At 52.3% G+C, this 27877-nt stretch overlaps 1 protein-coding gene across 2 annotated transcripts; it reads right to left on the bottom strand.

Moving 5' to 3' along the window:
- Positions 1 to 276: 276 nt before the first annotated feature.
- WFDC1 (WAP four-disulfide core domain 1) lies at positions 277 to 27341 on the bottom strand. Of its 2 annotated transcripts, none has more exons than XM_045796112.2 (8): positions 27260 to 27341; positions 26640 to 26830; positions 13105 to 13288; positions 9115 to 9198; positions 8001 to 8141; positions 3743 to 3784; positions 2115 to 2186; positions 277 to 692 (listed from the first exon to the last, which is right to left on the bottom strand). In XM_045796112.2, exons 1-7 carry the CDS (start codon positions 27321 to 27323, stop codon positions 2128 to 2130), a joined length of 765 nt encoding a protein of 254 aa, XP_045652068.2. In that variant the 5' UTR covers positions 27324 to 27341; the 3' UTR covers positions 277 to 692; positions 2115 to 2127. The 2 variants fall into 2 exon arrangements, with proteins under 2 accessions (XP_045652068.2, XP_087726776.1); XM_087870650.1 differs by lacking the exon at positions 27260 to 27341 and adding an exon at positions 27013 to 27137.
- Between the last annotated feature and the right edge of the window lie 536 nt (positions 27342 to 27877).

Genomic DNA, 27877 nt, shown 5'->3' with positions numbered 1-27877 from the left:
TTGCAAAACGAACAGCCCCACCGCCCTACCCTTCCCCCAGGAAAGTTAGGAACTTTACTAACAAATCACTTTCAATGAATCCTCCTCCCAGGGTCTGCCTCAGAGGGATCCAACCCAGAGCACTGTGCACATGGCTGGATATTCCAGGGTTCCAGAAGCAGAGCTGAGAGGACACCTCATCCCAGGATCCCCTACCCCCACCCACCTCCAGGGTTCAAGGGCTTCAGCACATGCAATTTAAGATCATGGGGGGTTAAAACTATGAATCCGCCTGAGTAGCTAAATTTGTCTCCAATTTGTAAGGAGCAATTTATTTTGAGAACATTTGGAATGGGTACATGGCTCCCAGAGACAAATCTGGAAGAAATGTATAGTAAACAAGATGTTGAACTCTGTCTGAGAAAGGGGCTTCATACAGCTCACAAAGGCAGTGACCTCTTCCCGAGGTGGGGTCTGTGGGGCCGTCAGATCAAGTGGGACTGCTAGGTGTGATAAGGCAGGGACCTGGGCTGGTAAGGGGCTCCCACAAGATCACCCAGCCAGGCAGGTCATGCTGGCATTGAGAGCCAGGTGTCTTGTATCTCTGCAGTCATGCTCTGTCGAGCTGGGCATGACCTCCGGGGATCAAATCATGTTTTATCCAACTGTTTCCAAGACTTAGCAGAAAAATGGAGGAATGTTCTCACAATTGGCTGGAAGAGAAGCAGAGAAGGAAGGAACATGAGCCATTGCTGGGGCAGAACACGAGGTCACAGTCCGCGTCACCTACTTCCTTGTCACCCCCAACATACACTAGTAAGATGCCAATTTCCCTAAGACTGAATTCTTAACTTACTTTCAGTCCCTCTGGGTATCGTCTTGTTTAGATCCTAACACATCCTTCCCCATCATTCCCATTTTATAGATAAGGAAACTGGGACGTGGAGAATTGAAGGCATTCGCCTAAGGTCACATGCGGTGGGTCAGGAATTTAAGCCCAGTTCGGCCGGCCAGCAGCTCCCAGATGCCAGCGCAAACTGCCTCTCATGCCCGGCTCTCCCCTGCCGGCCCCCAGCGCTTCCCCGTGGAAGCTCGCCATCCTCAGTGGGTCAGACCCACTCCAAGGACGAGTCCTGTCATCAGCAGGTAATAGACATGTTGGCACCCATCCCCAAGGGCTCAAGGCTTTCCCAGGGGACTCGCACCAGAGTATTCTGGAATCTGAAATCCGATGTTTGCCTTTCAAGGACATTCTGGGGAAATCAGCTGCTTTCAAGGGCCTTTGTTTGCTGTGTGCAGATGTCTGGCTTTCACCAGGGTGGGGTGGGCATTCGGGTTTTCCTGGCAGACATGCTCCCAGTCTTTGGCATCCACAGGCATGCATCTCGCCCTGGAGAGTGTCTGAGAGCAAGGCCTGTGTCTTCTCTAGGACCCCCCTTCTGGGGCCAGCCTCACCGCCATCATTCTGTTCCTACCCCAGCGACCTCCCTGTGGCTCGTAGCCAAGATCTCTCCTGCTTGGAGACTTCTGCTCTTCCAGCTCCTTCTGCGTGGACCCCGCTCCCCGGGTCTTCCCAAGGCAGCTGCTTCTCCTTGCAGATCTTCACTCAGATGTGACCTCTGCATGGTCCCTCCCCAACCTGGCTACTCTTCCTCATGCCCCTGTCCGTTTCCTGCACAACACTTATTGTGGGCTGATTTCCTTGTTGACTTGTTTAGCCTCCCACAAAGAGGTGAGACCCTGGGAGCAGGAACTCTGGTTGTTCACTGTTTGCCTGTCAAGGAGTTGGCACTTGAGAGTATCATGTGACAGAGGGAGAGACAGAGGGATAGACTTCAGGGGACAAAGGAGAACTCATCTGCTGTTCATGGAGGCATTAAGACAAGGAATGGAAAGGAAAGTTGCAACCTGGTCTAGTGTTTGCGTTTAGGTCCAGATGGTATAGAAACTTCCACTTCTGGCCACACACCAAGTTCTCATATGTTTACTTTGATATTGTAAGAGAGTTTTTAAATTCTGCCCCCAGGTAAAACCCCAGTCTCTCCTCGCACTGGTTAACTTGGTGATTAAAGCTCCCGGGACACCTGGCTGTACAAACCCTTCCCCTGCCATCGGCCACCACTCCTCCCACTTACCAGCACCGCAGCCTTATTGAAAGTGCCTCTGGGGTCCTTTTCCAGGCTCTGCCACATTCTTGGAATCACCCTCTGCAAAAAGACCAGGGCTCTGTCAGGGTAGGCATGCCTTCTGTTGCTCAGATGCTCATAGCTCATCAGCCACTGCCAAATGAAGTCCAAATACTAGGTGCCCTGGCCCTGTCCCCTCTTCTCCCCCAAACAAGGTCACCCAACCTGCAGCCTCTCCACTCTCCTCACCATGGCCACATGTGCGGTGTGTTCCTGCCTGTGTTTCTGGCCCAATCTACTGCCTTTCCCCCCTTGCTCACTACACACCAGCTGCAGTGATGGCCAAGTTGCTTCCAACCTCAGGATTTTCACACTGGCTCTTCCTCTGTGCACTATTTCTTATTCTCTAGGCTGAGCTTAAAAATCCCCTCCTTAGGAAGCCTTCCTTGACATCCAAGTCTAAGGTGTCCTTTTCATAGTGTCCTATATGTGACCTCAATCACCCTAATCACTATTATTACTAAATAACTACTTGGGGCTATTCATGTTTGTATTTCCTGCTTGATATTAGCTGCCTGATGGCAGGGATTGGGGCTGCCATGATCACAAATGTAGTCCCAACTTCTAGCACAGAATAAAGGGTAATGCTTGATAAATGTATGGTATAATTTCTTAATAAAGATATGATGGATGGAAGGATGGATGGATAGAAGGATGCATGGATGGATGAAAGGATGGAAAGATGGATGGAAGAACAGAATACTGGATGGATGGATGGATGGATGGATGGATGGATGGATGGATGGACAGATGGATGGAAGAATGGAATATTGGGTGGATGGATGGATGGATGGATGGATGGATGGATGGATGGAAAGATTGGTGGATAGATGGGGGTGGATGAATAGATGATTGAAGGATGGATGAAGAATGGGTAGATGGAAGACTGGATGGATGGGTGGAAGGATGGATGGATGGAAGGATGGATGGATAGAAGAATGGATGGATAGATGGAAGGATGAAAAGATGGATGGAAGAATAGAATAAGGTCTGAGCGGATGGATGGAAGGATGGATAGATGGAAGACTGGAAAACTGGAGAGATGGATCAATGAATGATTGGATAGAACAGTGTCAGCCACATTATCAATACCCTGAATGAAAGTAGGAGGGACTTAAGTATATCTGGTCCCAAGTTCTAACATCTAACACGAAGCCATTTTTCTTATATGAGCCCCTCTTTGGTTCCCACCTCCTCTGCTCACCATCAGGAAACAGGGCTTCTACTTTATTTTCTAATCGTAGTTCTCATTTTGTCCCCAGTGAGACATCCCTAAGCTGCTGCCTCAGTCCTGGGCTGCAGCCTAGAATGGCTCCTGCCCATGTCAGATGCCACCTGGAGGGCTGCTCAGGATGGAGGAGAGATTTTCACACCAAAAGCATCTTGGCATCCCACCACCCAAGGGCCATTTCATGGCATAAAAGCGACTGGGAAGAATATGGGTATTTCTCCTCACAGCTGCTTCAGACTGTAGCTCTCGAAACAGTCAATGGGATTCTCTTTTTCTTTTTCATCCAAGAAATCCTTACTGTTCCTTTTAGTGCGCTCTGCAAGGGAAGAATGGTTTCTTCTCTTACCTGGGTATTCTTTGTAAAATTTGTGTCGGAGGAATCGCCCATCTGGAAAACACATGAGAGGATTAAACTCCTTCCAGTGAGTTCATACGGTCAAACTGTTTCATAATAACACCAAGGAGTTATTTGTGTTTTCATTCTCATTCCCTCCCAAGTGCGCATGGAGTTTCCAGAGGCTGTGTGACATGTGATGTCACGGCTGACTGATTGCAGAAGCAGGCGTGAGAATCTCTCTTCTCCTCACGCACACATTAGAACTGCAGAACAGTAAACCAATGCCAGTTTTCCATTTCTATGTGTGTTGGAAAGTATAGTCACTTGTAAAAAAAAAAAAAGTTATTTCTGTTTAATGCATAAGGAGTTTATCATTGTCATTCTTAAATGAATTAACACAGAAATATTTTTAATGCCTTGGCTTTAGTTTCTAATATGGTAATTACCCAGAGCCACACAAGGGAGACTCTGTGGGGTCCCTGAAGTTTTTTGAGTGTACAGGGGTCCCCAGGCCAAAAAAGTTTAGGAACCACTGTCTTAACAGATGAACTGGAGGCAGAATTTCAACGTATTATTCAGCAAGTGTGATTACAAGCTATGCAATTCACACGCGGAACACAGGGTACTTTTCTGAGTCTGTTCAAAGGAGTCCTAAATGTCCTTACTACATGTGACCAAGTAATGAGTAGCAATCTCACTGCACTGCTTCACTAAGCCTCTCTGGGCCTCAGTTTGCTCACCTGGAAATGGGCATAAAATTAGCACCTCATGGGGCACCTGGGTGGCTCAGCTGGTTAAGCCTCTGACTCTTGGTTTCAGCTCAGGTCATGATCTCAGGGTCCTGGGATTGAGTCCCACGTCATTGGGCTCTATGCTCAGCAAGGAGTCCGCCTGAGATTCTCTCTCTCCCCCTCTGCCCCTCCCCCCTGCTCGTGCACTCTCTCTCTCTCTCTTTCAAATAAATAAATCTTCAAAAATTAGCACCTCATAAAGTTATTATGAGGATGAAGATAAACAATTTCATGTAAACTACCAATATGCAAATAAAAGGAGGAAACACACGAAACTGCCATTTTTGTACGTGAAAAGTGGTCGACTCTTGGGACCTTCATAGTCTGGATTACTAAGGATTCCCACTGTTGGCTGTCATCGACCCCATGCCACCCCCTCTGCCCCCAGCCTATCACTGCGGTGAACCATTTGTGCCTGAGAAGCCTGGCCAGGTCACGCAGAAGTTTCTCGGGCAACACTGCCAGGGGTGAGCTCACTCCTCCACCTCAGCACGTCAGCCTTGTCAACAAAGACAACAATGCACCGGAAACTCATGTAAGGTTACAGGTCAGTTACGTCTCAGTTTGTAAAGACCGCATGTATGCAACAGCTAGACATTTTGTTTCCTTTTGTTTTGTGGTCATCCTAAAAAACATCAGGGTGTTTGGGGTCAGCACCGACATTTATAGTACAAGGTGCTAGAACCCAGCGGGGCTGATCCACACCCTCGGCCTGAGAACTTATCAGCAACTAGGGCCACAACTATTTTCTCAAGCAAATGGCTCGGTTTTTCCCAGCTGGCGGCAATGAAGCATTCCTGTGCCCTCCTTCTCTGGACGAAGGCTGGTGCCGCAGGAAGGAGACAGAGGTCTACGTGGAGTTGGACACCCCCCCCCTCACACCTCCACGTTTACCAAACATGATCACAGGTCATTTTAACAAAATAGATTTCCCTGCTCAAGGCTGCACGATCCTCTGTTCTTCCCATGCAGTGTCAGCAATGTTGCTCTGTCGGAGGCAAGCCTGGGGGACACGGGACGCTCAGCCTCTGAGTGACCCCAAACCCACTCAGAGAAATGCACTGACTCCCCGGACCCTGCTCTCCAAAGAGGCAGATTTACTGCCTGTGTCAACGCTCATTTTCCTCTTGGGAAAGACATGAACCCCTCAAATGTTGGGTTCCAAGCTGATGGCCCATAAAACCTGAACAGTCACTGGCACCCTGTAGACGCTGGCTCCCGGAGGAGACGCTGGCATCCCGGAGGAGACTGGCATGAGATCTGCAACCTATTCTCAAATAGTCCCCAAAATAAATATGCTGATTTATACAGCCAGACAGTGGGGACTGGGGAGAGGAAGAGAGAGAATGGTAAAGCCAATGTGACCATATTTTAACAATTGATAGGTCATTGGGGTGGAGGGCTCAAGGTACTAATCTTGCCACTTTCTTGAAGTCTGAAATTATTGCTTTTTAAAAAAAATTTTTTTAAAGATTTTATTTATTTATTTATTTATTTATTTATTTATTTATTTATTTGACAGAGAGAGACAGCACAAGCAGGGGGAGCAGCAGAGGGTGAGGGAGAAGCAGACCCTCTCTGAGCAGGAAGCCTGTTGTGGGGCTCAATCCCAGGACCCTGAGATCACGACCTGAGCTGAAGGCAGTTGCTTAACTGACTGAGCCACCCAGGAGCCCTGAAGTCTGAAATTATTTCAAATATGTAGTTTGAAAAGATAAAGCTTAAATAAAAGGCTTCTTTCAAGTTAACCTGGGACAAGTGCCCCTGTTCCTCCCTGAGGCTATTGTTCCAAGGAAGTTCTTGGAGATCACAACATGTCCAAACTCCCATATAATTACCAACAATTGTTGCTCCCCGACAGCCCCTGGGACCAAGGCTAGGAGGAATTTCGCTTACATTTCCATCTGGAGAGCTCCAATCACTCCTGAGGGAGGGGAGAACACACATACCCACACACACCCACAGGCTCTGCAGCCCAGGGACAGGCTCAGAACTCCCCCTCTGCTCCTTGTTAGCTGCGCACACTGTAGCAAAGTTCCTCTTCCGTAAGAAAGATGACAGCATGAAGTAGCCTATTATGAGCCCATTTTACAGGTAAGGAAAATGAAGCCCAAAAAGGTTAGGTTATTTGCCATACGCAGCCGTGAGGGGCCAAGTGGCCACTGGAGCCCAGGCTGCCTGGTTAGAGAACGAGCTCATAACCCCAAACAGCAGGTGGCGCGTAGGAGAAACCACCAAGATGCCTACTATGAGCAATTTTTTTGAGGGAGAGAGAATGGGGGAGAGGGAGAGAGAGAGAGAGAGTGAGAGAGCTCAAGTGTGGGGGGGAACAGAGGGAGAGAGAGAATCTTAAACAGGTTCACGCCCAGCACAGAACCTGATGCCGGGCTCAATCTCACCACCCAGAGATCATGACCTGAGCCGAAATCAAGAGTAGGATGCTTAACCGACTGAGCCACTTTTTATGGGCAATTTTTTCGAAGCTCAGCTTTCCAGGAACCAGACTTCTAGAGACAGTAGTAATGTGTCATAATTGTGTTCTTGGCAGTCATGATGGTGCTAACTGCATGGCTCTAAACGTGTCCTTCTTGAAACACTTCCGGGAAATACATTCTCCCATCAGGAAAAGAAATGCTCCCGCAGATCACGTGCCCTGTTGCGTTCTGTGGGCCTCAGTGTTGACCCAGGGTGCCAGCCCCAGCTCTCCGGGCTGCGAGATGCAGAGGGGGGACTGGACCCTGACTCTGGGCTCTCAGAGTCCCAGGAGCTCATCTGTGACAAGGCCAACTCACATCTCCCTGACAGTCCAGATTCTTCACTTGTCACGCATTTCTTCCAAGTCCTGTGGACATTACACCTTGCATGAGGCTCAGGGGGCTTTAGTTTGCTATCACCAGCAGTCTGTGCTCTGTGGTCCTGGCTCTCCTTGGGAAAATCATGCAAACTAAAGCAATGCCATTCATGCCCTTCCCTGATCGATTTGCTATTTACTATTCACGTCCAGGGACAAAGACGAGTTAAGTCACACCGAATGCTCCCAGCAGAGACCCTGGGAAGTCAAGGGTTCTCAGACAATTTAAAATATATATACATAGATGGATATAAAAATCTCTGATGTTTGCTGAGCACCTATTATTGCTTGGCTCCGCCCTGAGGGCTTTACATGTATGACTTACATGAATTCCCATAACAGCACACAGTGGCCCCATTTCACAGATGAGGAATACTGAGGCTCAGGGATTTGAAGCAACCGATCCCAGCTAGGAGGTGGCAGGGCTCAAAGCCCTGTGTCCCATGAGGCAAGGAGGGAAAGGGTGGGAGACTCAAAGGGAGAAGCACGAAGTAGGAGGACAGGAGGAGCTCTCGGCCAGGCTTGGGGGGCGCCGGTGCTTTTCCCTGGGACAGGTGTCCCACGTGGGGTGATCTAGGGAGACGGGGGCAGGAGCCAGGAGCACGGCTGGGGCGCCCACACTCACCTGCCTGCCGGCGCTGCTTGACACACTGCCCGCGGTTGGGGATGCCCTCAGCCACATCCCCAGGGCTCAGGATGTGGCACTCGTAGCCTGAGGGGCAGAGGAGGGGTTCCGCCCCATCCTCTGTGGTGCTGCAGGCCTCAGCTGTGGGACGGACATGCGCCTGGGTGTCAGGTGGAGGCAGCGAGCCAGAGGGCCTGCCTCTGATCGGCACCCCACCTTCCAGGCTGTGCCTCGGGTCTCACTCACAGCAGCGTGAGTGCACGCACGCACATATGCACACACACACCAACACACGGGGCAGCCCAAAGTCACACGATCCCAAACACCCTCATGGGCAGAGCGACCTACATACACGTTCACCTACACACATGCTCACACTTACTTACAGTCGTGTGTTCACGCACAAAAGGCTGACACACGCACACACTCACAGATACACACATGCTCACACACACGAATCCTGACACACACACATGCACTCACATTTATAGCCACAGGCGTACACACACATTCATACACAAATCCTGACACACACATTTTCACCACCGTGGCTCTTAACACACACATTCACACCTGCAGTCACACACGTCTGCATGCACGCAGATGCACCAACATTCACACAGCACAAGAACAGCCACACGCGTGCAGGCACAGCTGTACACCCTCATAGATGCGGTCGTGCTCACAGATGTGTGCAGAGTCACGGGCAGAGCCACATACACACAAGTGCACACACTCGTACTCCAATTCTCTACACCCCGGGGCGGCCTGCCTGCTCTCCACCCACCCAGAGAAAACCTCATCCTCAGGGAGCACTGAACCACTGATGATGATTGTAGGCATTTGAAAACCAACCGCAACCCCCTCCCTCTCAAGTCTCCAACCCGGTGTGGTCAGCGGGGGGAGTGAGGTTCCATCCGTAGGGAACGTCAAGCCCTATACAGTTCTGCGCATTCTGAGAGCCTGGCCAAGCCCCAGCCACCACCGTTCTACATCGGGTGGGGAGGGCTGAGTATTTGAGATATTTGAGTGCAGACGGCCTGCTGGAGCAGAGGCAGCCTGAGAAGGAGGGCCGCTGGCTCAGACGTCAGGGTGGGCTTCACCCTGTAGGTACCTTGCAACACCTCCTCAGGGCCGTCCAGAAGCCAGCCGTTGCCACCAAGCCATCGAGGTTTCGGCTGCACGAGCCAGTCTAAAACTAACAAAATAATACGTGGTTAAATTGAGCCCTCCCCTGCTCTGCCCCGGTCAGGCAGCTGAGAAACGCCCCAGCCTCTGGGACTGGGGGAGCCTACACTTCATGAACCCAGAGGCTGCCTGCCATGCATTTGCCCCACCTTTCAGCAACAGAAGTTTGAGTCTTCTCGAGGCACTGGGTGGCCAAGCTGGAGACTACATTTCCCGGCCTTCCTTGCAGCTAGGTATGGCCACATGACTGACCTCCAGCCAATGGGATATGAGCAAAGGTGATGCTGCGTCTTGCCAACGCATAGATGCCTGTTTGCTCTCCTCCCTCTGGCTTTCGCTCTTCCTGCAGCTGGGGAGCCACTTGGATCATGCAGAACAATAAGATGGAAGGAACCTAGGTACCTGGAAGACTGGTCTGGAGCCAACTACCTGCCACGGGCCACCTGTCTACACTGGCCTATTAACCAAGAGAGAAGTAAATGCCTAATAGGTTGAACTCCTGGCTTTATGGGTCTTTTTGTCATAGTGGCATAGCCTGCTCTGTGGCCAATACATTTTTAACAAGAAGAACAACCCACATGGTAGACTGTAAAGTGTTCAAAATCCCAAAGCAGGGGTGAAGAGCCCAAATGGTTCCAGGGAGCAGGGAGGTAACATAAATAAGAAAAGCAGGTCAAGGAGGACCATGGCAAACTGGAGACAGTCCCTGCCTCAGTGGGTCAGCTGCTGGTCAGCTCTGGCCAGCCCTTCCCCATGTTCCTACAGCCCGTGGTGGTTTTTTTTTTTTTTTAACTTTGTAGATATTTTTAAAAATACGAACTCCTGGTTTTTAAGTGTTGGCAATTAATTTTTAAAAATTTTATGCATTACAGGGGCACCTGGGTGGGTTAGTCAGTTAAGTGTCCGACTCTTGATTTTGGCTCAGGTCATGATCTCAGGGTGGTGAGCTCAAGCCCCACGTCGGGCTCCATGCTGAGTATGGAACCTGCTTGGGATTCTCTCTTTCCCTCTCCTTCTGACCTTCCCCCGTCAAAAAATCGTTTTATGCATTATGTAGATCAAATAAAACTGGTCTGGGATCACATTTATTTATGACCTCTGCTTTTGTTGAACTCCAAGATATGACAAAAGTAAAGAGGTTGCTGTGCTGTCTAGCGTTTTTGAAGTACGTAGGTGGATACTGGTAAAACTGCTGGTTAGCCTTTTCTTTAGAAGAGCACAAGATGATCGTAAGACAGTGGCTCACAGCATGCAAACTGGAACAGAGGAGCAAACGAGCAGTTTTCAGCTTCCAGGTGGAGGGATGAAATGAGGAGTTTCTGTAGGCTGATTTCCAGTCTTCTGCTTTTTCCCTCCTCCTTCCTACCACCTCGGACCATGTGATAGAAAATGTTTTCAATGCTAGTTTTTACCAAATAGGAAACTGTATTACTATTTCCTATTTGTATTCTTTGCCTTGGTCAAAGGCTTCTGAGTAGCAGGAGATGTACAGACACTGTGCTGAATTTTTTGAAACTGAAACTTGGTCAAGGTCTCCCCTTAACTTGCAGACTCCCAAAGGCCTGGAGGCGCGGGGTCTCCCCTCTCCGTGCCTCAGTAGAACCTTCTGGGATCACCTGCTAAATGAACTCCCTGCACCCACATCCTTATCTCAAGATATGCTTTGGAGGGAACCTACCCGAAGATTGCCGTGAAGTGTGTAAGCTGCTTTGAACAGTGCCTGGTGCATTTCAGGTCATCTGTTCACGTTAGATCAGTGGTTCTCAATTTGGGGTGATTTTGTCCTCACGGAACATACAGCAAAGTCTAGAGCTACTTTTGGTTGTCACAGTGTGGGGTGTGGGACTACTGGCATCTCGTGGGGGGGACGTCCAGGGATGCTACTCCACATCCCACAGTGCCCAGGTCAGCTCCCACCCCACCCCAAACTAGAATTATCCAACCCCAAATGTCCAGGGTGCCAAGGGTGAGAAACCCTGTGTTATATGTTATTATTATAATTGTTACTATGACTAACGAACAGCTGGACTGCTCTGCCTGGCCAGTGAAAGCTAGTCATTCACTGATTCATTGATTCATTCAATATTCATTGAGCACTTTTCAGGTGTCCAGAGAATAGTTCAGATGGTAGGCATACAGCAGTGAATGAAACCGACCAAAACCTGCCTTATGGGGCAGGTCAGGGGAGAACAGTCAATGAACAAATAAAACACAATGTTCTAGATTGTGCTATAAAGAGAAATTAAGCAGGGAAAGGAGGGTAAGGAATGGCTACAATAGGGCGTGCCATTTAGAGAGGGAAATCTTCCCTGAAAAAGTAACCACCTCTTGAGAAAAATCTGAAGGAGGTGAGGAAGTGAGCTGTGTGGGTGTCTGGGGGAAGGATGTTCCAGGCAGTGAGGGACCCCCATGTATGGGCCCAGATGCTGGAGTAGAACCCCACGTCCCTGCCCTCAAGGCCTAAAGCACTGGACACTTATCCACAGTCAGAAGATGGATTGAAATACCAGCTTTGCCTGTTGTGTGATCTTGGGCAAGCAACTCAGCTTCCCTGAACTTGTGTGTCTTCAGCTTTAAAATAGGGCTGATAACAGTCTCTCCACACTGTAGGGCCGTGTGAGCATTAAATGAAATGATGTAGGGAAAGGCTATTGGGAATGTCATGAACAGTTGTATAGTTCGTGCACTGCTCAAAAGCTCCCGGCATAGGTGGCGAGTGAGGCTAGAATCCTTGCTCACTGTCACAGTCTAGAGGAAGGGCCACCTTTTTTGACTTACCCACCCAGAGGGAAGTACCTTTATGTGCTTCCTCCACGAGGAGGGGGTGCCATGTTGTCTTTTTTTTTTATATATATAAAGGGCTCTATGGAAGCCTTCCTGGCCCTGCCTAGCCCCTGGCCAAGAGACAGTGCTCAAACGCAGGTGGACTGTAATTACCACCATTATTGAGGGTGTTGACTACCTTGTCCCCGCTGTGACCTCATCCCAAAGAAAACAAAGTGCGGTCATTCTTGCTTCGGCCTTGGGAGGAGGGGTTGGGCCTGCCGTCTCAAGCCGCCTGCAGCAATCTAGCCCGCAGCACCTAGAGGCCTCTCCCTGAGAGGTGCGTTCCAAGCAGGCTCTTGCTATCGAGAGGCTCAGCCCCAAGCAGAACTGAGAGGGGAGGAGACTTTACTGCCCCCATCCCACCCACTTAGGAGTACCTTTTCTCCACCCTCCGGTCGCCCTGCCACCCTCTCCCTCAGTATCCCCACAGGCTCCCTTCCCTCCCCTCCGACACCTCTCCAGAAGGATCTAAAACTCCTTCCCTTCAAAGATGAACCAGTCCCTGAGGGCTGTTTCTCCCAAAGAAATCGTCATTAAGATTCCACAAACATCTTACTGATGATCTGCTGCCTGCCATCGCCGAGAATGTTCAGAGACCTCCAGAGGCTGCACGTTCTCGTTTCAGTCCTGTTTCACCGCTGGGAGGATTTCAGGGGGATGACCTGCTAGCCAGTGGACTTGAACCCAGGAGCCTGCATCCCGCCCTGCCTCTCGGGGGCACACTGCATCCAGACTGCTGACGTCCCATGTCTCCAGCTCACATACTCCCGGGGCCAGGAGCGCGAGGGAAGTGGGCCCGGTGGGGTCGGGGAAACCTGGAAGACCCGCTGCCACCTAGGGGCACCTGGAGTCCCAGCAGATGGTGGCCCAGGGAATGCGGTCCAGGGTTTCTGAGAAAAGCCAGAGACCTGGATTTTTGTCAATGAGAAATCTCCCCCATCTTCTCAGGAGGGGGCATCTTCCCCGGAAGGGGCCTCTCCCGGGCTGTGCGCGCTCCGGTCGGTGGCGGACCGGCAGGCGGTGGGGTGCCTGCTCCGCGGGCTCCTCTGGCACGCGGCACCCCCCCCTCCCCCGGGGCCAGGGTGCCTACCTGGCGGGGGCGGCACGGCCTCCAGGCAGGCGTAGGCACAGCCGTTGTAGCAGCAGCGCCGGTGCCGCGGGCACTCGGAGTCGGCCTGGCAGCGCGCCACCTGGCAGGCGCCGGGGGGCAGCGAGCGCGGCGGCGGCGGGCAGCGGTCGGCGCGGGGCTGCCGGGGGCCGGCCGCCTCCTCTGCCTGCGGGGAGAGCGCGGTCAGCCGCGGGGAGCGGGGCCGGGGCCGCGCGGGGGTCGCTCGCCCCTGTCTCCGCCCGTCGGCGGGGGGCGCGCGCCCGTCCGGCCTCGCGGTGCCGCGTGCACGCTCGCGTCTGCGTGTGCGCGGGTCTGTGGACGCACGCACACCGAGACACACACACGATTTCTCTGTGTATCTCTTACAATCCCTGTGTTCGCGCGGCGCTGGAGGATTTCCCGATCACAGAGAAGATGGATACATCCGCACACTTGGATAAATCTCACACACAGAATACTGGGCGGGGGGGCGGGGGAGGCCAGCTCAAAAGACAACACACAGTGTGATTCCATTTACACTTTTAGTTCAAACACTGGCACAAGTGATGTCTGGTGTGAGAAGTCAGCAGAGTGGTCATCTGGTGGGTGGGGACCAGGAGGGGCACCCCTGGTCTCTGGGGTTCTGCTTCCTGATCGGGGTGCTGCCTACACCGTGTAGACTTTGCGGCAAGCTGGACACAAGATTTGCCCACTTTTCGGTATTTGTTCAATAAAAAGTTAAAAATCAGATACAGTACTTAACATGTAGGAAAGTTGGGCACATGGCCAATAAAATAAGCATTTTAGAGGTGAGGTCGGGGGCCTCTGTCACACCAGGCAGCCCACACTGGGTCCGTCTGACACCAGGCCCCATCCATGCCAGGGACACTGTTCTGCTTCTGGATTTGAACGTGGGCGGTGTGGAGGGCAGCTCTTACACATTGCTACACACACACACAGAGAGAGAGAGAGAGACAGAGAGACAGAGAGACAGAGAGACAGAGAGACAGAGAGAGACAGAGAGAGAAGAGGTTCATTGGGAGAAAAACACCCTGGCTTGCCCTGCCTCCTGGCCTGTGCCTAGAGTGCTCCTGTCATCTAAATCCCTATCTACCCTCTGCCCGCGCTCCCTGCAAATGTATCCGTATTTAAAATTCCTGCCCCTCTGCACACATAAGAGATGCTCGTCTGCACACTGGAATCTTGCGCCCTTAGCCCACTTCTGAAAGATTGCCAAGATACGGTGGCTGGTGAGGGATATAAAGGTGCAGAACAGTTTGCATGCTACGCGCCTAACGACATTTTAAAATAAGCATATGCACACGCATGTAATATGTATAGGGTTTGCCTAGAACATTTTTGGAAAGATACACAAGAATACACTCGTTATCCCAGACCGCCTTTAGGGAGGAGCATTCAGTTCCGAAGCCAAGGAGGATTTCTTTTCATTGCCTGTTCACTTGCCCTGCTTCGATATTATTTTTGCCATGCACACGCTATTTTTTCAATTTAAAGAACGCAATCAAAAATTTTCAAAAACAAGATTAGTACTTACGAAGCATTTTTAATGACAGGAAAAAGACTTCATTAGTTAAAACAACAACAAAATAGAGCAAGGAACAAAATGGCATATGTCTTCTGACCTCAACAGAGTAAAAAGAGGGAAGATCAAAGATGTGTCCACGTCTTCCCCCTGCCCATCCGCCCCCCCCCCGCCCGCTGTTAACGGTGGTTGCCAAGTCCATGCGCTGCTCCCGGGGCCCTGTAGGGGGCGTCGGGTCACCGAGGACAGGTACCCGACCAGGCACATCTTGGTATTGGTGCAAGCATACCGACCGGGTTTTCAAACTACCGCCCAGGGAGCGGCGGGGGCTTAGAGGGAGGGCAAGAGGGACAAGAAAGCAGTGACCAATTGGGGCAGGGGCAGCCTGAGGAGGGTGGGGCTCGTGGCCCCACCCCACCTTCTCCCAGAGAATTCATCTTTTCTCCCATAGATATGTCGGTCATTTAATTTGTGAAATGTAGAAACGAACACAAAGCCAACATTTGGCTTCTAAGGAAAAGAAGGCTTCAGGAAATTGGTGGTTCTCCCCCAGAACAAGGGGGAGACCAGAGCGTGGATTTTCAAACTGGTTCAGCCTTTTCACCACCCCCTGCTCAGACCAGCCCCTGTATTTCCTGTATCATCGAATAATTTTCAAGCTACAAGCAGGGGACATAATCCCATGCCATTAGCTCTTAGTTCATTTTCTTCAGAATTAACAAAATTGGACCCATGTTGGGGCCCGACCATTTTCATTCTAATCCAACGTGACAGCTGCCCGGGCCTCCTTGGGAGGGTGATGAGGCCGGTGTGCACGCGCTCGGGAGGCCCGGTGGGATTTTCCGCCCAGCCTGTTTGTACACGAGGCTTCATTTACAGGTCAGTTACTGTCTCCCCCCCAACCCACGGCGCCTCCCAGTCCGGCTTCCCAGTCCAGGGACATTAGGAGGGGCCCACCGGGGAGGGGGTGCAGTACAGAGAGATCGATTTTAGATGTGTCCCTGCTCTCCTCTCCCAGGAAAATTCAAACGTTGTTGTCTTGTTGTCGTCTCCCAGAATTCGGAGAGAACAAAAGAGATAAGCGCCTTAGAAGTCAAATCTCCCGAGTTATTTACGGTGTGGCCCAAACAACAGATGGTCATGGGTGATAAAGAACTGATTTCACCGAGGGGCCCAGATTAAAGGATTAAATGTTTGGGAAAATATTTCATGTCATACGAGGTGATGCTCAAAGAGGGTCCTGAAAAAGGATGTTTCCCAGAGTTCTGAGAAAAAACTGACTTTTATCAGAGAGATAAACAGAGCACCACCTTCCCGCCCCCCACCAGCCCCGCCCCCGGCCTGGGAAGGACAAAGGGTTAAAGGTCAGATGGAGCTGGCTGGCCCCCCTACCCCCAGCCCCTCCACTTCCCAGACTCACCGCCTCCCTTGCCCATTCCTGTTCAGCCGTCCTGGCCTCTCTGAGGTCTCTGGAGGAGTCCCATCCCTGGGCCTTTGCACGAGCTGTGTCTCCTGCCTGAGATACCAGCCTGGCTCGGCCCTCACTTCCCCCAGGTCTCTACTGACACGCGCCCTCCCCCTGGGTGTTGTTCCCACCTGTGTCCCTGGCAGTCACAGCGGTGCCTGGCACAGAGCAGATGCTCAGCACAGATCTGCGAAGGTTGCACGAATGACGTTGCTGAACACGAGGACCGCTGCTTGCCGGTGGTTCCCCAGGCCTCCCTGTAAGCGCTTCTGTGTGGGGACGGATCAGCCTGCATGCGCAGCGGCCCTGTGAGGTTGGCGCTGCTGTCCGGGCGGCCTTCACTGACCAGGAGCCGTCCCTTTGTACCGCATCCATGCGGCCTCTCTTACCCTGCACCGGAACCCTCCTCCGGTCATACGAGGCCAGCGGGGAAGTCCTATTACTATACACAGTAAACGTGAGGCCCCTGAGGCCCGGAGAAGGAAAGGTCTGCCCAAGGCCACAGGCTGAGAAGGGTCATGAGCCTAAGGATTCCACTCCTCTGTCCCAAAGCCCAAGTAATGGACCCCAAGTATAAATCTAGAATCAGCCACCTGGATTTCAGAAGGTTTGCTCAGATCCCTTACTCCTCCTGGCCTTCAGGCCTTCCACACACTGTTCCCCCACTCGGAACTTTCCCCAGCTGACGCCTCCTCTTTCTTTGGGACAAGAACTTCAGAGCTGCGTCTGACTCTCGAGTGTATCGAGATGGATGGGGCCAAGGCCTGTGGCCTCATAAACAGTACAGGCTGAGGTCAGCAGGGCTCTAACTCAGGCTTAGGAACTAGACAAGTCTGGGCTTGTTTGGGGTTTTTTTGGTTTTGTTTTTAATTTTTTATTTAAATTCAATTTAGTTAATATAGAGTGTATTCTTAGTTTCAGAGGTAGAGGTCAGTGATTCATCAGTTGCATACAACACCCAGGGTTCATTATGTCAAGTGCCCTCCTTAATGCCCATCACCCCATTATCTTATCCCCCATCCACCTCCCCTCCAGCGACCCTCAGGTAGTTTCCTAGAGTTAAGAGTTTCATGTTTGCCTCCCTCTCTGTTTTTGTCTTATTTTATTTTTCCTTCCCTTCCCCTATGTTCATCTGTTTTGTTTCTTAAATTCCACATATGAGTGAGATCATATGATAATTGTCTTTCTCTGACTGATTTTGCTTAGCATAATAGCCTCTAGTTCCATCCACATCGTTGCAAATGACAAGATTTCATTCTTTTTGATGGCTCAGTAGTATTCCGTTGTATATGTGAACCACATCTTCTTTATCCATTCATCTGTCAATGGACATCTGGGTTCTTTCCATACTTCAGCTGTTGTGGGCATTGCTGATCTAAACAGTGGGGTGCAGGTGCCCCTTCAGATCCCTACATTTGTATCCTTTGGGTAAATACCTAGCAGTGCAACTGCTGGGTCAAAGGGCAGCTCTATATTTAACTTTTTGAGGAACCTCCATACTGTTCCAGAGTGGCTGCACCAGTTTGCATTCCCCCCAACAACATGGGTCCCCCTTTCTCTGCATCCTCCCAACATTTGTTTTTTCCTGAGTCGTTCATTTTAACCATTCTGACCGGTGTGAGCTGGTCTCTCATACAAGTCTGGGTTTGAACCCTGTAGCTCTGTGATCAGCAGGAAAACTACTCATTTATCTGAGCCTCGGTTTTCCTCATCTGCAAAATGGGCACGAAGGTCACACCTCCTGCAGGCGTTTGTGGTGGGAGCCCATGAGCTCGCACCTGTGTCACCGGCAACACCAAACTGTTGGAATTATGCTTACTTCTCTTATTGTCGACTTGGCAGCCTTGGAGGCCTCTTTCCCCACAGCCAGTGTTCTGTCAGCTCATGGTAGCTTTGGTCTTCACCTCCCCAGGTCTTCCGTTCTTCCTGCCTCCTTTCTGCCCTCCACCGCTCACAGGATGGTTTAGGGCTGAGGCTGAGGCAGATGCTAAAGAAACCTGAGAGCTTGTCCCGGCCCCCGAGGAGTCTGGACCTAGCTGGGAACTGAAGACACACCTCCAGGAGATGTTCGAGCAACAACGCCATGTGGCACCTGGCAGCCTCATTGCGTCTATGTTGGACGAGGGCAAACCACCGGCAGAATTCCTAAAAGGAAGGGGGCATGTGGAAACCGCCATGCCCAGCACCGAGGATGCCCTAAAGTACTGTCTGCCCCTACCCTGTAGTTACAATTGCCGTCCCCATTGTACAGGTGGGGGAACTGAGGCACCCACACAGTCACCACACCGGGAGGCGCCAGGTTCGGAACCTGGGTACTCTGATCCATAATAAGAGCAGGGCAGGCAGCATTTACGAAGCTCCTACTGTGTGCCAGTGCTGAGCTAGGTGCTTCCCTACAAAATCTCATTGAATCCTCACATAAGCCTCCAAGGCTGCTGCTGTTATTAACACACTTGACAGATGAGGAAATGGAGGCACAGAAAGGGGACGGGCACTTGCCCAAGGCCACCCAGCTGGCGAGCAGCAGAGGCGGGATTCACATCCGGGTCTGTCCTGCACCAGGAGTTTGGATCTGAGGAGCGGCTTCCCACCCTTGCCTGTGAGTTCCCTCCTGCTTGGTCAGCTCCGGGGGCCCCCCACGCACACCCCCACCACCTGCCCGCCCGTGGCCAGCCCCAGCTCAGGACGCAGTCATGGAACTGCCTCCCCCAGGTACATATTCTAGAAAGAACTCATCGCAGCCCTCATCCTCTGCAACCCCATCAGCCCTGCCCCCCGCGGCCACTTAGCTGAAAATAAAATACTGGCATGCCAAGTCCCCCGGACAAATGTGGCGGCTCGCCCCAGACTGACAACATCCTTCATGAAAATCCCAGGGCAACCTGTGATTTCCATCTCTTATTTTCGTTCCTGCTCAGGGAGTGAGTGATCCCAAGTCCATTTCCAAACAGCTGCTGAACACACATTTACGGTACAGCGCAGACAAGAACTTACCAGTGCTGTGTGCCTTACTTAGATAAAAATGACTCCCTTAAGGTTTCCCACCTGGTGGCCATGTTTCTCACTCCTCAGGGAGATCGTTCTGGAAGCCTCTGTGGGTCTGCAGAGCCATTGTGCTTCCGATACCCTCAGGAAGCGGGTTAAGGAAACGCCAGGTCTGGACTCTTTCAGTGGAAAGCCCAAGTCTTCAAGTCTGGTTTCTACTGAGGCCAACAGCCTGGTGTCCAACCAGAGGAGGCTGGATAAAGAAGTAATTGCCCACCAGTACCGTGGAACACCACAGAAGCCTTCGAGGAGAGGACAGAGAGCTACCGGGTCAACATATCCACCCTATACTGTTCAGTGAAAAACACAAGGTAGAAAACGCAGTAGCAGTAAGCCAGACTCAAACTCCACAGAGTGTAGGACTGCGTTCACACGAACTGTCCAGAACCGCAGATCCACAGAGACGGAGAGCGGACTGGCAGCTGCCAGAGGCTGGGGGGGGGGGGGGAGTGGGGGAGGGGGTGCCGCTGTCCGTGGGGACCGGGCTTCCTTTCAGGGGGAGGGAAGTGCTTTGGCACTAGATAGAGGTGGTGGTCACACAGCATTGTGGATGTGCTCTGTGTCACAGAACTGCACACTTTAAAATGGTTAATTTTACATTATGGGAATCTCATCCCAATAAAAAACTTCTTCAACAATAGGAACAAATACCATTAAGAAAAAAATGGGTGAGTGTAACTGTTTCGTGGAAAAGTCTATGCGCACGCACACCAAAATGTCAACAAAGCTTATGTCTTGGAGGAAGAATTTAGATCTTTTTTATGCGGTTGTAACTTTCTGTATTGTCTGAATTTCTTTTACAGTAAACATTATTTTTATAATGAGGAAACAATTTTGCACCATTTCCATTTAAGGAGAAAGAATCCAATCTCCAAAGCTGCCCCAATTTACCCGTATCCCTCCCTCTGTGGTCTCCACCCCACTTCATTCCGCATGCAAGAGCTTTACCCTTCTTTGGAATTTCCAGCCACTTAAGGGTCAGACCAATAAAAATGCACCCCAGGACTGATTTGCTCGGTGCCGGAAGAAAGCCAGTTTTCCTCCAAGCATTACTTGCTCTTCCTCTGGAATTTGGACGTCAAAGTTCTAAAAATATGTCTCTCCCTGGAACAGAGGCTTCGAGTTCAGTGTGCCTTGATGAATGCCATTTCCTGACGCCCTGGGACGTCAGCGCTGGGCTCCGGGAGCGGAACTGGGTGCACGGCTAAGGGGACTTCCTCAGGGAGGCACTCAAAAACCCGGATCTCACGCCAGGGACAACCCCATCTCGGTGCATGACGAGAGCAAACTGGCATTCCACGTGCACCGCTGTGCACAGGAAGTCTTCTGGAACTTTCCATCCCCTCCTATCCTGTTCTGGAAGGTTTTAACGTAATTTAATTCATTCACTTCATGGTACATTCATAGTTCCCAGGCCGACTACATGCCAGGCACCAGGCTGGCTCCAAGGGCAGCTGAGCTGAACCAGAAGATGTCCCTGCCTTCAAGAGGCTCAGTTCCAGGACAAGTGACAAACCCCAAACCAGACCTCACACAGATAAAGCAAATGAACTGCATTGTGTTTGTTTTTGTTTTTGTTTTTTTGTCACCTGCAAAAGTAGTTAATGAAAAACTAAAGCCATACTAACACAATAATCACGCAGGTAATAGTAATGCAGCTAAAGGCTATGAAGAGGTCAGGACACCATGAAAACCTTTAAGGGAACAGCCTGAGGAGAAAAGTGTGAAGCTAAGACCCACTATGACCAGGCGATGGGTGGATGCCCAGAGCAAGCACTGGGAACACTCACCTGGGGTGCTGGGGACAGAGGGGACCACTGTCCAGTGCCCTGGCCACATGGAACCCATGGACCCTCAGAATCCCGAAGAGTTACCTTGAGTTTCCACTGTCCCCTTTCTTTAAAATTAATGCGGTAAAATACAGATAATACAAAATTTGCCATTTTAACCATTTCCGAGTGTACGATTCAGTGGCATTAATTCACAACATTGTGTAACCAGAGCGTCTATTTCTGAAGGGCTTACATCACCCAATCAGAAATTCTGTTCTCATCGAGCAGTTCCTCCTCACCCCCTCCCCCAACCCCTAGCACCTCTAACCTACTGTTGGTCTCTATGGATTTGCTGCTTCTGGATGTTTTGTATGTCAGATCATATGGCATGTGGCCTTTTGTGACCGGCTTCTTTGACTTAGCCTATGTTATCAGGGCTCACCCATCCTGTAGCAGGTGTAAGACTTCATTCCTTTTTCCTGCCTGAATAATATTCCACTGCACAGAGAGGTCAGACTTCGTTTCCTCGCTTGGAGCTTCTGGACCCTGGGGCTGTTTCCAGCTGTGGCTGTTCTTGACTAGTGTTGCTCGCACAGTCACGCATTTTCCCTCTGCTTGCCTGCCTCTCTCTTGCATGCTCCCAGATCATAACCACACACGGCCTGGCTGCCTCATCCCTTACTCACTTCCACCTGGGATTCATTTCAGGACTGGAACCCCAGATGGGGAAGTCGGGTCAAGAGAGGAGAAAGTGATTTGCTCAAGGTCACTCCCCAAATCACACTATCCAGCTACTCTTTCTTCTTTCCTTCCATCTACCCACCCAGCCAGCCAGCTCACCACCTCCCCGCCACATTCTTAAAATGTTTCACATGTCTGTGATGTGTGCCTGGTTCCGTGCTAGACACCAGGCCATGGCCAAGCCCACGGTGGGGTTGTCTCACCTCCGCATACCACCTCCCCTCTCCCGCCCCAGGCAGGAGCCACGGGGCCTGAGCCAGGAACACCCGAGGGCCCACGAGCCACACCTGCTCCTCTAGCTGGAGGCACCCTAGAGATCCTGACGATGGGGTCCTGCAGGACTGTGCTCTCACATCTTTCAAGGAGCAAGGGAAGTCCCCAGGACCCTGAGGGTGTACTGATCACTTCACCTATCCCCAGCCAGAACACTCCTCACCAGGGCCTCGATTTCCTTGTCTGGAAATGTCTGTCATCAGGGGTGCTGGTTGCGACCCCAGCAGCTGACCATGTTGGTGCCCAGAAGTAGCCTGGAGGAGTATCCCAGGGCTGCTCTGACAAAGTGCCACAAGCTGGGGGCTGAAAACTACAGAAACGTACGCTCCAGCAGCTCTGGAGGCCAGAAGTCGGAAGCCAAGGTGTTGGCAGGGTTGCTTTCTTCTGGAAGGTCTGTGGGAGACTCTGTGCCACACCTATCTGCGGGCTTCTGGGGGCTCCTGGCGACGTGACATCGCTTGGCCTGTGGACACATCCCTCCGATCTCTGCCTCCGCCTTCACCTGCCTTCCCTCCATGGGTCTGTTTCTGCATCTCTTCCCCTCTTCTCAGCAGCCACATCAGGTTAAGGGAGGGCCCGCCTTACTCCCATACGCCCTCATCTTTTGTAACAACCTGTTTCCAAATAAGGCCAAATTTACACGTAGGTACCAGGGGTTAGGATTCGAACGCTTCGTGTTTGAGAGACACGGTTAAACCCAGAGCTGAGACTAGGATTCTAGTGCAGGGCATATACTCCAGCAGGCGGGGAAGTAAGACAGGGAGGGGGTAGGGAGGGGGCAAGGCCCACTAAGGGGGGTGAGGACGCAGGAGACTGGAGGGACGCCTGGAGCTCTGAGAAACCAGACAGACCGCTCTTCAGAGGTGTCCCACCCAAGGATGAGGTGCTGGGGCCGTCCTTCAGTTCCATTTGCTCCCACAGTGTGAACCCCCAGGGTCATGGCCAGTCCTGGGTGCCAGCGGGGCGAGCCCCCCACTGGAGAGATACAGTCTTCCGACGATGAGAGCAGACGGCAGGTACGCACAGCTCCAGGCCTTCTGTCTCTCCCACTCTTGCTAACTTAGCAAAAAATAAGAGAGGCAATAGAAGGTTCTGGAGCTCACAGAAATAAGAAGGGGAAGGAGAACCAGCTTGGGGAGGGCAGGGCAGGGGCTGATGGCCGACTCCTACAGGGCAAGAGCTACCCGAGCAAAGGGGTCCTGGTGAGGCAGCACGCATCATGAAGCGGCCCCCCTTGCTCCTGCTGCTGCTGCCCCTCACGGCCCCTCTGCTGGGCAGGCCCGCTGGGGCAGGCTGCAAACTGCCCAACTGTTTCCAGCTGCCTTGGGTGGGAGCTGAGGGGATAAAGGAGACTGAGCCACAGAGACACGCAGAGACCGCTGGGCCCCAGTTCCTGGGCCGACACAGTGGCGGCAACGGGCCCCACGCGGTAGGATTTGTCGAGAGGCTCGTGAGAGTTAACGCACTGTGAACGCCTGTCCCGACACACAGCGAGCGCTCAGTAAAGGACTGTCACCAAATGCTAAGAAAGACAAGCCCCAAACACCAGCTCCACAGAACGAACTGAGCTCCCCCACAAAAGGCCAGTGGGCTATTTACAAACATTCTGCTTCTGTTTTCTCCAGCCTGGCAAATATTTGGTTCCGTGCATTTGTCTGGTCTGGTTTTATTTTTAATAGCGCGCACGTAGGGAAGGGGGCTCTGGGCCAGGCACGGAGCAGCAACCTCCCTGGCGCCTTGTCCCTGGAGGGCCCAGCGGGGCCTCCGCTCCCCACGCTGCAGAGGAGGAGGCCAAGGCTCAGGGAGGGGAGCCCCCTTTTTTACAACAAGCCCCCCAATGGCCTCCTTGGGGACAGACGCAGTGCCTCCCTCTCTGCCGTGTCTCTAAGTCCTTGTGCATCAAACAGACACAGGGTTCAAGAAGGGCCCTGGGCCCGCTCTGCCCAGGGCTGGATGACCAGCTTCACCCGCTCCCCCCCCCCCCCCGCTCCTCGTGCTAAGAACGGCCACTGTGAGGACGGCTGGGGGGCCAGGAGCAGGTGGGGCCGCGCGCAGCCCCTTGATACCCCGTGTTTCAGCACGCAGGCGCGCAGATACTAAGAACCACCGGAGCAGATGGAATTGTACGAAGTAGCAAAACCATGAGCAAGTTCTAATAAGGAGCAAGTTCTAATAAGACGGTTCTAATGAGAAGCACCTACTTCCTTTTTAATATCAATTGTATAATGATAAGCCTATAGGATTTAATTTTAATAAGGGCACCGTTGAACTCCCCAGAGTGGCTACGAGCTGGCTTCAGCACAGTGCTGGACACCCGCCCCACCCCCTCCAGGGGCCACGGCCAAGGCTGCAGACCTGCCTCAGGGTGGGGTGAGGGGGGTGCTGCATGGGAAAGTCATGCTTCTTAGTGTGAGGGAGCTGTGTCCTATACTCCTAATTTCCTTGTTGGACATTTGCAGGGGCCCTGAAAGTCATCTGGTTCTCTGCCTCATTTCCCAGAGAGGGGCAGTGAGTGGCCCAAGGCTGCACAGCTCATTAGAGATGACACTGAGATGACTCCCTGGGCCTGGTGCCCACAAGTCAACAGCCTGTATCCTTCCCCAGGTGCTTTCTCTGAGGCCGGTTCTTGGCACAGCCTCTCCTGGGTCCAAGCACTGGGGAGGGACACTGGTGCCTGCTGATAACCGGGGGAGCGCCAATCCAGGGAGGGGCACGCTCAAAGCCCTTGTGTTCCGGCAGATGGTGGCTAGAAGCAATTTGGTTTCAGAAGCCCACCTCCCCGGCCCCCATGCACATCATCCCTGACTGCCCCGCCTCCCCATTCCTCCTAGAGAGGTGCCACAGAGATGTCCTATGACACGCTGTGACGAAGCAGGGATCAGACCGGATGATGTGCTGGAAATCCCTCTATGGTGCTAGAACCAAAGTGCTAACTACCTGGAGGACTAAATCGTCCTGTTGGGCCAACAAAGAGCACGGGGGTGTCAAACCCGAGAAGGGTCTCTCGCCCTCCTTGCACAAACAAACCCTCTCCTGTAGTGAGGGGCTCCCAGATGCACCGTTTTTGCCTCAGTACCTCTGCCTACATTGAATCTTCTTCCGGGAATGTCCTTCTTCCTCCTAATTCTTAATAGTTCTTCAAGATCTGGCCAGGGTATCACCTCCCCCAGGAAGCCTTCTGTGATTACACTGTCTCATATAAGCTTTCCCTTCTCCAAACATCTCCCATCTTTTCACTTGCTACGATTCTGTTCTGCTCTCAGCAGCTGCCTGCTTGACCTGTAGAACGTGAGCCCAGGAGGCTAAGATTAGCCTCAATACATTTCATGCATCTCACCATGGCAGTGGTCATTAAACATTCCCACTTCTCCCTATCTAGCTGGCAAACTCCTATTCACCCTGCAAAGCCCAATGTTCAATGTCCCCAAACCTGGAAAACCCTCCCCGACTTTTCCGGGGTGGAGCTGAACCCATTTTTCTGTGCTTCCGATGCATTTGCCCATAATTTACTCACAAGAATGTGTCGAGCGCCAAGTTAACGGCAGGCACCTGGCATGGCACCAGGAACACTGCACTGAATGAGACAAAATCAGGCCTCACCCTGAGGAGCCTGCATTGCACCTGGGGAGGCAAGCACTAGCCAATTTCCCAATGATTTAATGAAGTCACCAAAATGCACTGAGCTTTTGCTAGGTGTTAAGTGCTTCATGCATCGTGAGTCATTTCACCCTGAGAGCACCAGAGTCCGTTCCCTGAACCCTCCATGCCTCTGTGCTCCCTCTGTGTGTGTGTCGGGGGGGGGGGGGGGACACTAAATTTACACCCTCCCTCTCCCACTGTCTCTCCTAGTCCTCTCCCTGCTTTATTTCTCTCCTTGGCACTGGTCACCAAACACACTATGTTTTCCTTATTTCTTACTTACTCTCTGCCTCTCTCACTAAATCGTGAATTCCCCGAAGCAGAGATCTGCAGTCTGTGTGCCCACAGCCTAGAACAGTGCCTGGTCAACAGCAGTGATCAAACACATTTGTCAAAAGGAATGCATCGCTCTTTCTTTTTCAGATGAGATCACTGGTGCTCAGAGATGTCAAATAACGCACCCGAAGTCACACAGCTGGTGAGCAGCAGAGGCTGGAAGCAAACCCGGACACCTGGCTCTAAGCTGCATGCCTCTTGCCACTTGCTACATTGCACTGTCCCTTCACACCACCACCATGTGTCACCCGACTGCCTCCCCCACTCGACTATGTCGCCCCAGAGGGTGGGAGATGGTGTCTCCATCTTGTCCCCACAGGACCACACACAGTGCCTGGCCCAGAGCAGTTTCCACTAACTGTTTACTGAATGAATAAATAACTGCATGAATGTCTAATTATATTTTATAAACATTTGGTTATTGATTGTTGAGACAAAAAACTCAGTTTCAAGTCCCTGGAGTCTTAAATTGGGTGCTGTCAGGAGGAAATACATTGGGTAGGCAAAAGCATGTCCCAGTCCCCCTGCACAGTTTTGGTGTGCCCCTTGCTTCTCTGCTTACAGACAAGGAGCCTTCTGAAGGCGACCTCATCTGCCCCCCTCCCGACCCTGGCATGCTCCGACCAAGATGCTGCCCTGACCGAGTCTGGGGGGAGCACTTGCAGAACATACAGCATCTGGGGGTCGCCTAGCCCCTCCCCACCTCCCCCTCCCAGGCACTTACGTAGGACTTCTCAGCCAGCCTAGTGTGCAATGCTCGTTTCCAGAGATTCTTGGCAGAGCCGGCTTCAAGGAGAAGCAGCAGGAAGCACAGAGCCCAGATGACCTTCCTTCTGCCGCTGCCCACCCCGCGGCTGGAAAAAGGCGTTTCCTCCCACATGTTCAGGGAAGAGGGGCCCTCTGGCCGGGTGGGTCCTGTAAGTGGGGAGCAGAAGTGTGCACGGTCTGCCGGACTCTTAGCTCCAGTCAGCCGGGTCGCTCAGATCATGTGTCCGCGCCCAGCACATGCCCCCACCCCTACCCCCACCCCCGATGGTGGCCCGCCCGCCCGGTTATTTTTAGCTGGCCCCTATAACATCTGGCCCCAGAGGCTCTACCACAGACGTCTGCAGCCGAGGCAGTTCAGATGGTGGAGGCAGGAGGAGGGGGCACCGGGCTTGCTTGGAGACGTGGCCGGGAGTGGCCCTGTCCCACTGGGATAATGAGCATTTCCTTGCAGGCTGGGGCGGGCTCTCCTCCCCAAGGAGGTGTGCTGGCTGCGGGGCTGGGGGGCCCAGTGCCGGGTGGGGGCGGGCATATAGGGGAACCAGCCCAGCAGGGTGGGTGGGGGTTCGTGGCTTCTACCTCGTCCAAGTTTTGAGCTGAGCCGACAAACCGTCTGCCCATGGAAGCTTCTTTGGGAGAACATTGCTGGATGGGGACTGGCTGATCACGTGGCCGTGGGAAGAGGACTCACCCCCTTGAACTCTGGTGTCCTCCTCCCTCATGTGGGTGTGCCAAGAGTTACGTCGTGTGTTCCTTGGGAGACTTCAGTGACGTTTTGACTGTGACCCAGGTCACACGCATCGTGTGTCGTAAGTGTTGGCCTGTATGTGTTCTGTACACATACATAAAGCGCTATGCTCCGTAAATGACAAATATTCTGCCGCCTGCCGGCAGCAACCCCGACTGTGATGCCCATTTCACAGATGGGGAAACAGAGGTACAAACACTGGGTGAGGTCAGGCAGCAGGTAGCCAAGTTGGGGCTCGGCCCCAGGCCCGTCTGACCACTGTGACCTACCATCAGGAATGTGGAAGGGACTCAGGCCCCAGACTTAGCCACGCCTGGGCGGCATCCCAGCTCACCCGTGTCTGTGTGGTGCTGGGAAAGCCTCCCCGAGTTCTTTCACCTGTAACACTAAGTTTGTGATCTTAGCTACAGTGCCAGCAGCAGCTCGGACACCCCCAAGAGGGCTGTCAG

The sequence above is a fragment of the Ursus americanus genome, chromosome 21 (genome assembly GCF_024610735.1).
Source record: "Ursus americanus isolate L20-20 chromosome 21, mUrsAme1.1.p, whole genome shotgun sequence".
Taxonomy (NCBI): Eukaryota; Metazoa; Chordata; class Mammalia; order Carnivora; family Ursidae; genus Ursus; species Ursus americanus.
The sequence above is the reverse complement of the archived record's forward strand: the minus strand, read 5'-3'. Positions and strand labels throughout refer to the sequence as shown.

Excerpts from the sequence above, each read along its gene's own strand:
- WFDC1 (XM_045796112.2), bottom strand. The coding sequence starts at position 27,323 with ATGTTCTCCCAAAGAAGCTTCCATGGGCAGACGGTTTGTCGGCTCAGC. Across the intron at positions 13,289-26,639 it reads GGCTGGCTGAGAAGTCCTAC|GCAGAGGAGGCGGCCGGCCC; the intron begins GTAAGTGCCTGG and ends CTCTCCCCGCAG. Across the intron at positions 3,785-8,000 it reads CAAGCAGCGCCGGCAGGCAG|ATGGGCGATTCCTCCGACAC; the intron begins GTGAGTGTGGGC and ends TGTGTTTTCCAG.